General features: G+C 37.9%; 2 protein-coding genes across 2 annotated transcripts in view; both read left to right on the plus strand.

Moving 5' to 3' along the window:
• The first annotated feature begins 819 nt into the window (after positions 1-819).
• LOC135222264 (T-box transcription factor TBX5-A-like) lies at positions 820-4,072 on the plus strand. Its single transcript, XM_064260377.1, has 4 exons — positions 820-1,099; positions 1,640-1,835; positions 2,146-2,693; positions 3,141-4,072. Exons 1-4 carry the CDS (start codon positions 952-954, stop codon positions 3,806-3,808), a joined length of 1,560 nt encoding a protein of 519 aa, XP_064116447.1. The 5' UTR covers positions 820-951; the 3' UTR covers positions 3,809-4,072.
• An 8,881-nt stretch (positions 4,073-12,953) lies between these two features.
• LOC135221953 (T-box-containing protein TBX6L-like) overlaps positions 12,954-14,076 on the plus strand; it is a 7,888-nt gene continuing 6,765 nt past the window's right edge. Inside the window, exons 1-2 of the mRNA XM_064259994.1 lie at positions 12,954-13,254; positions 13,783-13,981. Coding sequence (XP_064116064.1) covers positions 13,113-13,254; positions 13,783-13,981 — 341 coding nt within the window. The 5' untranslated portion in view covers positions 12,954-13,112. The remainder of the gene's footprint in view (positions 13,255-13,782; positions 13,982-14,076) is intronic.

Below are 14,076 nucleotides of genomic sequence, written 5' to 3' on the forward strand. Positions count from 1 at the left end.
TTGATTTTCTTTTAATAAGATTGACGACGACGCAGTAAACGTGAGAACAATACTGAACCGGTCCCTCCAACAGGACATACCATTGCATACTAATATTTCCCTTTTTTTCCCTATAAAAAAGCTGGAACTGGAAGTGAGTCCGTATCATGGAATGCGTTACAAGAAGATGAAGCAAGACATCGGAAGATGGTTCATCTCTGAGGGCTGGGCAATTGCACGGGAAATATCACTGAGTCACGCTTGTTCTATTGCACGGGACAGAAAAATCCACTAGTGTATGTAATGGCGGTGATTACTACTTCCTCCATTTATTCGTTATATGGAGGAAAATTATTTTAGAGTTTTTGATTTTCGAGATTTTCCAGCACTTTTACTGTAAGTGTAGCCTTCTAACGAACTGGAAAAAATCGAATTTATAATCAAACAAATGAAACTTTTCAAAACTTTGCTTCTGTTGTTTATAATGAAACTAGAAAAAAATACACGGGTTTCTGAAAATATGGATATTAAGGAGCGCCTTCAAATTCACGCGTACGCGCAAATTTGTTTTTTATTATAATCAAGATTACGGTCAATAAAAGGGGGGGAGAGTTGGGGAGGGAGGGAGAGGCCCCTTAAATACTTAGGACGGATTGTTCCCGGAGGTATGGGTTATTTTGTAAATCTCTGACCAGCTCGTAAATAGATTAAAACGTGCCTGTCTGACCCCGTCTTCATCTCTTACGATTGGTGGAGGGCGTGCGGGGGCGTGGCTACTGAGGGCATACAAATACCGGTGCAAGCAACCAATTTCCTCATTAACTCGGAAAACATCAATCTGGAAGCAAGGCTGCGCTAACTGGCGAAAGTTCCTTTTTTTGAGTGAAAGTGCGTGAAAGTCGTGAAGATTGAACTAGTACTACTCACTCCTTACCTCAAGTGCTACTCGAACTCCTTCCTTGTTCGGCCAGAATGTACGACACGAACTTCCCGTACATGGGTGGCCATGGGTATCCCCAGAAGCCCATTCCTATGAAAGTCCATCCTGCAACTCCTGTGCCCATCGAAGCAGCATTCCCCTACCCCCAAGGGAATCTACCTGGTCATTACGGGTTAATTGGTGAGTACGATGATGCTCCGTTCTCCAAGTCTTTAAGTGGCTCTTATGTGGATGTGATTGTGGGGAGTCCTTTTTATTTTCATTTTTAAATGCATGTTTTCCAAAGCTTATATTTATATATAAATATAAAATGTATAACTATATACCATAAATATATAAATATATATATATATATATATATATATATATATATATATATATATATATATATATATATATAGTATATACATACATACTATACATACATATGTATATATGCATATTTGTATGTATATGTGTCTGCATGCATGTATATGTTGAGGTATTCTATTCAGTGCTATCGGTATTCACATATGTAAACACGATTGCCCGATATTCATTTAGCCACGTAGTTAGAATTTTAGCAACGTGGTGTGTGTTTGTGTGTTCGAACATACGTATATATATATATATATATATATATATATATATATATATATATATATATATATATATATATAAAAAAAATTACCACCTTAACTGTTGCCCCAAAAGTAATGAATTTTATTTCTGATTTCTTAGGACATCCTTCACATCTGTATCCCGAGTACATGGCAACAGCAGCAACAGCAACGCCCCCTTTCGCCGCATCCGGAAATCATCTGCCTTTAGTGCCAAGTCAGTCCGAGTGCCCGTTCGAGGCCCGCCTCGAGAACGAGGACCTGTGGAACCGGTTTCACGAACTCGGGACGGAGATGATTGTATCCAAAACTGGCCGGTAAGTGATTTTTTCTCTTTGGTTTATTTCATTTCTGAGCACGATCCCGAAAACAATCAATGCCCTGTCCCCGTGATGTCAATTGAGATGGCCTGTCAAATAAGGAAAGTAGGAAGACATGGGCAGCCATGGTAAATCCCAACCTTTTCTAGAATGCCATGTCCTGATCTGACCTTCCTAACATAACTCGAAGCATTGTGCCCTTACCTGGGAAGCGCCCCTTGTCCCCCAACAGTAACACTGTATATATGTCTCCCTACTATTCTGCATACAACCGAACAACAATTTTAAAAACTTCTGTGCTTTTCAGGAGAATGTTTCCGTTTTTGAACATATCTTTGAGGAACCTGGATCCCAACACTATGTACGCCGTGCTCTTGCACATGGTTCCTGCTGATGGATATCGGTACAAGTACACCAAATCCGAATGGGTCAGGGCCGGGAAAGCTGACCCACACATCGGACACGTCTATTACGTCCATCCAGATTCCCCGCAGAAAGGAAGCAAGTGGATGAACCGCATCCTGTCTTTCCAGAGGGCTAAGTTGACCAACAACACTCTCGATCAAAATGGTCACATCATCCTGAATTCGATGCACAAATACAATCCCCGAATTGTCGTGACGACCGTCTACGATGCCTCCCAGGGGGCAAAGTGGCCCCAGTTCAGAGACTTCATCTTTCCGAAGACGTCTTTCATGGCCGTCACTGCGTACCAGAATGCGAGCATTACGCAGCTCAAGATTGACAACAATCCGTTCGCCAAAGGCTTCAGAGAAACTGGACAAGGCCGAAACAAGAAAAAGGGCGTCAGAGACGAAGCAGCTGCTCAAGGAATGGATCTACATGGAATGCACAGTAAGTATCCACTCTTTGTTTACTTAGGATTGTTAACACTTGCCTTCTCATCTTATCCGTCCTTTTTCGGTAGCAGCTTGTACAAGAATGTTTGGGATTGACTCGTTCAGTTTTTATGTGTTTCAAAATGGGATTCATAACACTTCTACTACTGTAAGGATTATTATACAATCTGAAATAAGGCTGTATAAATGTCGTGTATTGTATTTATGTAGTGCAAGGACTTAAAATAAATACTTATTACTTAATGACATTCGCTAAGGCCACCAAAAACCACCTTGGTAGTTTGGTCCAATTTAAGACCACCAAGAACAAACCATCATTGCTTAGCACTTCATTCAGTTCTTAATACAAGGGTAGTCTTCAAACTCAACTGTTTAGCTGTTTTATTTTACTTGCAATGATTGATTTTTTATATATAAAATTCACGTTCCATTTTCCTTTCAGTGAACTGCACTCCTCAAAACGCAGACGAAATGGGAAACATGAACGTCCTGGACATGTCTGACCAAGGTTACAGGTCGTCGTCTTCTATGTCCTCGGAGAGCACCATGTCTGTTCCAGTGTCATTACCCGAAATATCCGAGATATCTGACGAGGAAATAGATGTCGGCAAACCCCCGACACCTCCTTCCCACAGCCATCTCAGGCTATTCAGGTCATGGGTCGATGACGACGACAACAAAGATGCCACGAACCAACGCCCGAATCCGCAGGGCAGAGAACAGACGGTGGAACACAGACCCGAGGACGACAGGAGCGGAGGAGCCTCCGAAAGGCCCAAGGATGACCTACGTCTTCCCACACCACTGAGGGATGCTCAACGTCCTCCTCCTGCGACGCTTCCTCCTCCTCCTCCTCTTCATCCTCATCCTCAATCCTTGCAGGACGTGTTGATGCCTGCCGTCGCTGATAACAGGGCTTCCGCCGCGTTTCTGCCCTCACCTGGTATGCTGGCCTATCAATATTACCTGTACAGCAGCTCGTCCGCAGCGTCCTCGGGGAATTCTTACGCATATCCACCACCTTATGTGCCTCAGAACGGAGCCTTACCCGAATCCCCAGCTCACCCCTTCCACTTCACTTTCCCCCCTCCCCCTCATCCTTCAAAATAAACACCGACAGATCATAGTACAAATCTCGGTTCTAGTCATCTGACAGAGTTCTTTGTTTTAAATGGAAGGAAGATGACGAAAACATAACATCTGCTTTTAAGTAGTAACGTGGCCCCGTCACGTGTTTGTATTTCAGATTGGATTCTGGCCACCAGGAATATTAGTCATTAGGTATAAGAACACTACGAGCTTTAATTCTGGCAATTGAGCTACGGTCGAATTCTCCTAACTTAATCTTCTGTTCTGTCTGTCTAATGTATAAAGCTGTGCATATTGTAAATAACATATATTTTTCTAAATATGTAAAAGATGTGAGTATAATAAATTAAATGAAATTCATTTCCTTGTTTACGTAAATGTTGCCTGGAAAATATCTTTAAAATTATGTATAAGAATGTACTGCAAGAGTTGAAAAGGTAGAAGTTTTAAGAAGAAAATCAGAAAGTTTTGTGAAAAGCGAGAGAGAGAGAGAGAGAGAGTAAATAAAGCGTGTGAGGTTTCAGAACAAGAGCTTCGAAAGTAAAATACTTTGGTAGTATCATAAGCAAAATGGTGTATCAAGTAGAAAGACTAAAGCATTAGAAATGCCACAATCAGCAAAAAATACGACAAAATTAACTTTAAGAAAAATTATTAGGTAATTTTTCTGCTTGACTACTAAAGGGCAGTGAGGTGAAAGAGCAAAACACACACACACACACACACATTTCATTCAATACAGGGATAATTACAATAGCACCTCACGTGGTGCACTGTAGACATCACTTAAAGAGGTGTTTGCAGCGTCCATTGGTCAACCAACCCCCAGCTGCACCCACTTCTTTTCCTGTTCCCTTAACTTCTGTCCCGCTTGCTTTCGGGCATTTTGCTGTCCAACCTCTCTGACTGTTACTTTTCAGTGCTACTGTGGAGGTTTCCACCCAGTTTCACCCTTGTATCCTTGTACAGCATCTCATTTGCTTTCCGGATCCCTTTACTTTGCTGTCCAACCACTCCAACTCCATCTTTTTCCTGGCATTTTATATAATAATATATATATATATATAATATATATATATATATATATATATATATATATATATATATATATATATAATATGGACTCCTTTTATTAGATGGAATTCTGTTGTAACAGAACATTTTTACCAGTCATATATAGTGTACATACACTATATATTATAATATATATATATATATATATATATATAATATATATATATCTATATATATATATATATATATATATATATATATATATATATATATATATATATATATATATGTATATATATAATATTATATATATATTATATATATATATATATATTTACTTAATCTCAGAAATTACTCTGAGCTGTTCAAGAAATGCAATTGTTAGGTTAAAGATACCCCACAGTAGGTAAATGCACCGGGAAAACTGCTCCAGAAATTTACAAAGAAATAAGCACATCCGACTTCTCGTCCGTGAGTGGTGTACAACGACTGACTGAAGATAGACATTACGTTTACTCATTGCGTCAGTGACATAATGACTATAATCTCAGTGTCTTAATATGATGCGTTTTGAGCAGTGTTGCATCATTGCCAAAAAATGCACTTGCATTTTGGCAAAACTATTCGGACTTTTTTTTTATGAAATAGGTGCGTGAGCGAGATTTAATAAACGCTGTTATCAGTTCACAGTGACTGATATCTATCACTTCATCTCTTCGGGTGTCCAAATATTAAGAGAATGTTCGTAGAATACTTGTTTATTCACACACACACACACCACACACACACACACAGGATGGTAAAAAATCATCTTTACCGTTGTTCAAGTTCTTCTGTACTGCATCTTTTAATTCACACATTCAAATGAGTACTACAGGACAAATGAGTGGTTTGAAGTGTTCTTGTCTTCAATTCTTCTTCCTTCATCCTATACTGCGCTTCCATTTCTATTAATATCGATTCAAGTGATGCCAAACTCTCCCATTGTAAATGGCCTTAATTGTACCTTGTGGATAGCCTGCATTTATGATTTAACTTCCGGGTGAAGTTAAATATATCTTAGTTTAACCAGACCACTGATCCTGATAAACAGCTCTCCTAGGGCTGGCCCGAAGGATTAGATATTTTTACGTGGCTAGGAACCAATTGGTTACCTAGCAACGGGACCTACAGCTTATCGTGGGATCCGAACCACATTATATCGAGAAACAAATTTCTAATCACCAGAAACAAATTCCTCTGATTCCTCGTTGGCAGAGCGAGGAATCAAACAACTTTCGGGTTTTACTACGCTACGGGATATAAACGAATTGTTACAGAATGCTTGGATTTTACAAAAAGCTCGACTTGAAATTTTTTTTTTTTTTTTTTTTTTTTTTCGCGGAATTACTCGATGAGTCAGCCACTGAACATCGACTTTTCCTGCTTTTCCTGTGGCTTGAGAATTTGAAAGACTTGAAAAGCAATTCGCTTCAATAGCGGACTGGTTAAGACTTTTCAAGTCCTTATTTTTAATGACTAATGGTTTATCGAAGAAAACAGATTCCGGTTTAGGAGGATGGACTTTGTCGGCCATTACCTTAAACCATTGAGAAGATCAAAATTAATGTCACATTCTTTACTTACAGACGACATCAATAGAAACTAATTTTCAGTCTAAACTGAGCTCATTTGGTAGAATACTCCATCCGATAATCTTAGGATCTCTTGCATCTTTAAGTCTTTTGTTGTTGACAAGTTGATAACACAAGACAATCATTCATAGAGGAAACTTAAGGGATTCAGCAGAAAAAAAGTTAATAGATACAGAAATCATATATACTCAAGTAAAGCAAAATACAAACGAAAGACAAAGAGACAATATAGTAAAAAGACGCTGGCCTTGATTAAAGCACAGCAGTTAACAATAAAAGGACTATTAGTCCACTAACGGTTTTGATCTTGAAAAATACTTATAATAATCACACAAGAGTTTTTAAACTATAAAAAAGACTTATTGAGCACTCGTCATCTTTTCAAAGGCATTTATATAGAATATAGGATTTAGGCCAAAGGCCAAGCACTAGGACCTATGAGGTCATTCAGCGCTGAAATGGAAATTGACAGTAAAAGGTTTGAAAAGTGCCGAATGCACGCTGCAAAGAACCTTAAGTAATGCCTACAGTGCACCGCATGAGGTCCACTGTTAGCACTTATCCCCTACGGAGAAGGCATTTATAGTCGGTTCATTCAGCACCTTAGAAAGTCAGAAGAGGAGTTGGAGTAGTTGGACATCGACATAGGAGAGATCCACAGAATGAATAGGATGAAGTACCAGGATCTATCGAATGGAGGTAAAAAGTGAGAGGTTAAGAACCTGGTGCAACTACAGGCCAAAGGGACATGGCAAACACCATTTAGTAATGCCTGCAGTGCACCACGCTTGGTACAACGACGGCAATTAACCCCCTTGTCCGTTATTCCAAGTTACGACCGTCGTTTATTTGATAAGTTTCAAGCACTGAAATATTGGTCTTTCATTGTAAATATGCCCGAGCATCGTCTTAGTCAAGTTCTGCCCTGAAAATGAGGTGCACTATTAACTTCTCTTCTTTATTTGCTTCTCGAAATCCTCAGCTGAAAACCCTTATGGATGGAGCCAAGAGGATATAAGCCCCAGCGGGATCCACAGAGAATTCGGCCTCCAAAGAGAGACAAGTTAAAGGAAAGGCTGATGAACAACCAAATAAGAGTGAACGGAAATATAACTGATACACCCGAACTCAGGAGACGTACTCGACGTTCGTTGACTTAAAATGAGATGGTTTATGCCAACACGAGCCCCTGCCCTTGGGCAGTGAGGTGTGGATGGGATTGGGAGGCCTGGTGTTGCCCTCCAGACTAGCACACCCAACACACCATCCCCAGGAGAATCACAATAATATTAGAATTATTGCTTATAGTTCTAGAGGTGTTATAGGATCAATATTTCCTTATGACCCTCCAATTCAGTTTCTGTGACCTTCCAAATCCTTACTTATGGTGGGGTTCCCCCCCATGGGGTTTAGCCAAGCACGTCGTTCTACCGAGTCATTTACAAGCCGCCATGCAGATCACTCGTGGTGACCGAAAGGTTGGATGGACAACATGTTGCTCTAATGGACGATTTTTCCCCAATAAGCCCAGCTTCGATGTAAGCAACAGACGACCTAGAGGCTAGCCCCGACATATCCTTTTTTTGTCCTTATGCATGGGAAACGTTGCTTGGCAAATATGTTAAAAAAAAATAAATAAATAAATAAAAAACAATCACACCGCACCTTGGGAAAATTAACCTGATAAACATGGAATGAAATTACGGTTGAAAGAAAGTTGAAATAGTAAAAAATATATCTCGAATAGGGCAGTTTGTATGCAGAAGCCTGGTGTAAGCGAGTTCAAGCTACTTTTGCTTGCTGAAATATCAAAATAATGAAAAATTAAAAATCGCAATCTCTTCTATCGGCTTGAATTTCGAAGTATACCCTCTCCACGGTTTAGCTTTCCATGTCCCAAAACATCAACAGTAAAACGTGTTTCAGAGTTCCGTTGCGCTCACGTGCTGGTTACTCTATTGAGAATAAAATCTGGTTGACGCAGCAAAAGCGTTTTCATATTTACAAAGGCTGTGGAACGATATGGAATACTAGATAGTTTGAAACTCAAACAAGGTCCATAGGTTACACCATTTCATAGATACCGAGTTTTAGCATACACGAACTAACCCAAAGGTTACTACATGTTCATAATAAAAGTGCTTCACTTACTTAGGCGTGACGGCGTAAATTTTGCAGCTGCTTATCAATCACAGTGACGTAAGGAATCAATCAGGGATAAAAAAAAAGGAATAAGGATAAGTCTCTAGACGCGCTCAGCAAGCTTCCACTTTATAAAATCAGAAAGTAAACTATAATTGACTGCTGAAGGTCTCAGATCAAAAATAATTTTGTATTAATAGTTACATCATTTTGCAGTATAAATAATTTAATTATAATTATATATATTTATATATATATAAATATATATATAATATAATATATGTATATATATATATATATATATATATATATATATATATATATATATATATATATATATGTGTGTGTGTTGTGTGTGTGGGTGTGCGTGTGTGTGTATTCATGTATGCTTAAAAATAACAGTAGATGCCCGAGACTTCATTAAATAAGCGAATACTACACGAAAATGACAGGCAGAAATCGTCTTGATTAAGAAAGTCATGGTTCCTTGACGATGTCCTAATAAAGACGAAAGCGCTTGGATTTCTGCCTGTCATTTTCCCGTGGTATTAGCTTATACATATGTATATATATAATGTATATAGACAGATAACACTAAATTTCATATAGGCTTATATAGTAGAGTTATCTTTAAAATCATTTTGCTTGGTAACTGTTACTGTTCTGCCGATTTCATTCACAAAATGTCTAGCAACTCCACACAGAGGGAGCCTATCGTTTCAACTATAGCTTTATGCAATATCACACTGTCATAACTACATAATGTCGAACGCTCTACTTCCTCAGCGTTCCCAGGTCATTCAATCTGCTTCCTTTGAATGAGGCCTGTCTGAACATGAGTACAATTGTAAGCCACTGTCATTAAAAATAATCTAAGTATTTGAAAGCTTTTGCTGCTAAACTTCTGTCACACTACTGCATGTTTTGTAAAGTAAATGGAATATCCGCGTAAGATAATAATAATAACAATAATAATAACAATGATATCTTTTATATCAGCTCAGGTTCATATACAAAGATAGAGAAGGTAGAAACACTACAATAAAAGAAATTTTAGATACAAGAGATAAAAAGCTATGATAATAAAAGGTTACACACAAACAGATAAATAATAATAATAATAATAATAATAATTAATAATAATAATAATAATAATAATAATAATAATGTTTTTCAGAATTCAGGTAAACTTGACCAAAAAGGAAGAGAGAACTGCTATCTCAATATAATAATAATAATAATAATAATAATAATAATAATAATAATAATAATAATAACAACATCCAATCATTTTTTTCATATTTCAGGTACATTTCATTAAAAGGATGAATGAACAACTATTCTTAATAATAATAATAATAATTAATAATAATAATAATAATAATAATAATAATAATAATAATAATAATGGACTCCTAAGGAGGCAGGATGCAACCCGGAACCCCACACTATAAATACCACCCAGTCGAATTGGAGGACTGTGATAGAGCAAAAAAAAAAAAAAAAAAAAAAAAAAAAAAATAGTAATAATAATAATAATAATATTGCACTTATGGCGCAGACCATCAATCAAACATAATTCATTAAATTACTTTTTAATAAAGTATACCTGAGAGAGGGTCTACTTCCTAAATAATAATAATAATAATAATAAATAGTTTCTGAAGATTTTATAAAGGTGACAAATGAATGAACGCTAATGGCAAAGATGCTGTAATAAGGCTTAATAAATATCAATAAATATCACATTGAAGACGACAACATTTCTGGTGGTTATATGCAAGTAAAGGAGAACTAGTACAATGCAGTATCGTGAATTTAGCCGGAATTGAATTTGTATTTGATAACCAGTGAAGAGATTTTACCACCATGGTTTGATGGCCGGTGGAATTGGAATATAAAATTTAGGCCAAAGGTCAACCGCTGGGAACTATGAGGTCATTTAGCGCTGAAAGGGAAATTGATGGTAAAGACGGGTTTAAAGGTATAACAGGAGGTAAAGCTCGCAGTTGCACTATGAAACATCTGTTAGGAGAGAATAGAAAGTGACAGGGAAGGTAATATGAACAATGGTACAGTAAAAGAAATGAAAGAGGTCGTAGCTAGGGGCCAAGGGGATGCTGCAAAGAACCTTCAGTAATGCCTACAGTGCACAGCATGAGGGAGACTGATGGCACCACCCTAAGGGTTGATGGCCAGTGTTACAACGTCTCGAATTAAGGAGCAAATAACAGAAACTGTTATTGGCGAAGATTATGTCAGCGACAACGGATGATTTATCTTTCGAAAGAGTCCTAAACGCAAAGGAGGGAAAATTTAAGCAGAAACGAGTAAAAATAATTCATCGGCCTCGTTAGGATGTTCCGTCGAATTTCGAGAAGAATTGTTTCAGCAAAGATTATGAATGCGATGAAACAGTCAACAACATTCATGACTTATCCTTCGACAGTCCAGCTGGCAAAGGAAGGGAAGAGTTCGCAGAAAGGGTGAGTAAAACAAACAAAAAAAAAGTCAGCTGCTTCGTTAAGATGTTGTGAGTCTCGAGAAGAATTCGTGATGGCATGTCTGATACCAAATATCATTTGGGTGCAATGTATTATCCATGAGTTTTGTCTATTTGAAGAGTTTATGAGAAGTGTTGTACTCACGACAAAAGGTTCAAGTGTGAAGATTTTCGGGATGGTGCGAATTCTAGGAAAATCCGTAGTACCACCAATTCACAACATACAGACCAATTCTGTCCCGCTTTCGATCGACGGGGACAGAAATGGGACATCCTCGCCCAATGAATGCGTGCCTTAATTATAATATAAACGAGCACAGTTTCTATCGGGAATAAGAACGAAGACTTTCCAGATTACAATATAATAATAATAATAATAATAATAATAATAATAATAAATTATTTCAACTGGGGGCCATATGCAGGGGTATACAGAGCAGAGACAAAACACAGCACAAAATTTAGACACACGAGATATAAAGAGAAAATAAATACTCGTCTATTCCCATACACTTGCCGATAATAATAGCAATAATAGTATTCGTAATAACAGCAATCACAATAATAATATTGAAATGATGGTAATAACTGAAAATAATGGTAATTATAAAAAAAAATGAGCGTACACTTAATTTTCAATTAGGTGACAGTAGGCCAATACAGAGTCCCTGTATAGTTTGCTAATAATAATGATAATAATAATAACAGTTTCACCAGATACCGCTCAATAACTTAAAGGACACAGAACAAACATGCACAGCAACTAAGGCCACACATGGTGTGCAAAAAAAGAAAAATGTCAGTTATGAACCAGATGTAAAATGGAAGGCTTCCAATTGGTTTGTTTACACGTGCGCGCGCTCTTGTGTACGCTCAAAATAATGGCGGTTGAGACCAAGATTTTAGTTCCTGGACAAGACTGCGCGAAATTTGGCGTACACACGTACACACACACACACACACATTATGTAAGTATATATATAGTACATACTACTTGCACACACCGAAAACGATGACATTTTTAGAAGGTAAGCGAAGGAATTAACAGATTAACGAAATTATTTTAAAGGGCAAACGATGGCATTAGCAGATTAACAAATTGGCTTGAAGTTTATGGTGCTTCGCGCCATCTCAATAATTAGAATCTTTCCAGTGTAAGAAAAAAAACATTACAAGGCATGCCAATGATATCAAAGATATAAAACCTCTCCTGTGTAATACTATATATATATATATATATATATATATATATATATATATATATATATATATATATATATATATATATACATATTTACTTATATATATACATAATATATATATGGCCAAAGACTAAAAAATTTGATATGCAAGCCAGAAAATGTTTTCCTCTTAAGCTTATTGTTACTGTACAAAGATTAACAAAATAAACAGGCTACGTTCGTAGGCTTATAGCACCTGTTCTCTTAATTCACTAGGCCTACCTCAACTTGAATTACACCTGACCATAGGAAATTGCAATGTTTATGTTAAGATACTGTTTTTCACCTTCATCCATCAGAAGAGAGAGAGAGAGAGAGAGAGAGAGAGAGAGAGAGAGAGAGAGAGAGAGAGAGAGAGAGAGAATTTCCATAAAGCCTGACATCTCCTCATTCACCAAATCTGGTGCCCCCTGCCTGCGAGGACCAATTCCCAGGAGATTCGAAAACATTGCCGCTGATCTTTTCTTAAGCCACAAGAGCGTCTCTCCGCTCCGCCCACTGGCACGAAACAAGAGACGCTCCGCCCCTTAGGGACGCCAGCGCGAGCGGCGACTGGCCGTCGGTGACGGGAAGGTGGGGCCTTTTCGGCGATACAAAACCTACAGCGCTCGGCCGCATCAGGTAGTCAACGACGAGCATTTCGTGTGTGTCGATACGTAAAAGAGTCCGTCCGCTGAAAGCGTTTCCTCGGGGAGGTTCTGTTTTTGTTGACATTTTTTTTTTATTTTTGTTGAGTGGAGTGTGATCGAGTGGTGCCGCTGAAGGACGGATTTTATACTGTGTTTGTGAGCATGTACGAAGAGGAGTACCTATACCTCAGGAGTAGGGGCATGGCTCCGGCTGCGCCCCTCGGTTTACATCCATACTTGGGCGGTGGACTGTCCGCTAATCTGACCGACCACCTTGAGAGGTCCTACAGACTGGGATTCCATGGTATGCACTGACCCCAGTTCAAGTTATTTCCCCGATCAGTAGTATTGCAACACCTCCAATCCCGTCAAAACATCAATCAGTAGTCATTTCGACTGCGTTTAGAATACGATTTTGCACAATAAATAAAATATACATATCTTAACGTAAACATTAGAGGTAGTTGTAAAACTCATCCAACTATGGAACAGTATTCGTGTTAAAAGCAATTTAATATTAATCTAAAATTAATTGCATCAGTCATTCGTGTACTGTGCTCTTTATATCTGGCAATATAACAGTATTATGAGTCGATGTATTTGTTCGCTGTCAAAAATATGAATTCAGTTAAATCCAAATTAAATACACGGGAAACAATATGCTGCAAATGAGTTCAAGATATTAAGAAATAAAATTCTAAAGTCATTCGCACATTTGTCAAGATCACATTTGCTTTAAAGGATATGTTGTCATTTTTAAATATCAGAGATTGTCTACATTCTGATTTCTCATCCTCATTCCATGAGCGTTAATCCTATGTCCTCTCAACAGGAGGAATGGCTGGGGGGTCCGCCCTGGCCCACGGCTTCCCCGGTGATTATCTGAAGCCCCATGGGCAGTGTGGCCTGCCAGCCCCTGGCCTGCCCGGAGGAAAACCCGATCCCCGCATCAAGGTTCGCTTAGAAAATGAGACTCTCTGGAACCAGTTCGACAAGTTCGGCACCGAAATGATCATCACCAAGCTTGGACGGTAAGTTTATTTTATATGTATGTATATATATATATATATATATATATATATATATAATATATATATATATATATATATATATATATATATATATA

This window comes from Macrobrachium nipponense, chromosome 3, assembly GCF_015104395.2.
Source record: "Macrobrachium nipponense isolate FS-2020 chromosome 3, ASM1510439v2, whole genome shotgun sequence".
In the NCBI taxonomy this organism is placed as follows: domain Eukaryota; kingdom Metazoa; phylum Arthropoda; class Malacostraca; order Decapoda; family Palaemonidae; genus Macrobrachium; species Macrobrachium nipponense.

What these genes read in the sequence shown, in the direction of transcription:
- LOC135222264 (XM_064260377.1), top strand. Translation starts at nt 952, where the DNA reads ATGTACGACACGAACTTCCCGTACATGGGTGGCCATGGGTATCCCCAG. An exon ending in ATTGTATCCAAAACTGGCCG is followed by an intron (nt 1,836 to 2,145) that starts GTAAGTGATTTT and finishes TGTGCTTTTCAG; the next exon opens with GAGAATGTTTCCGTTTTTGA. An exon ending in GGATCTACATGGAATGCACA is followed by an intron (nt 2,694 to 3,140) that starts GTAAGTATCCAC and finishes TTTTCCTTTCAG; the next exon opens with TGAACTGCACTCCTCAAAAC.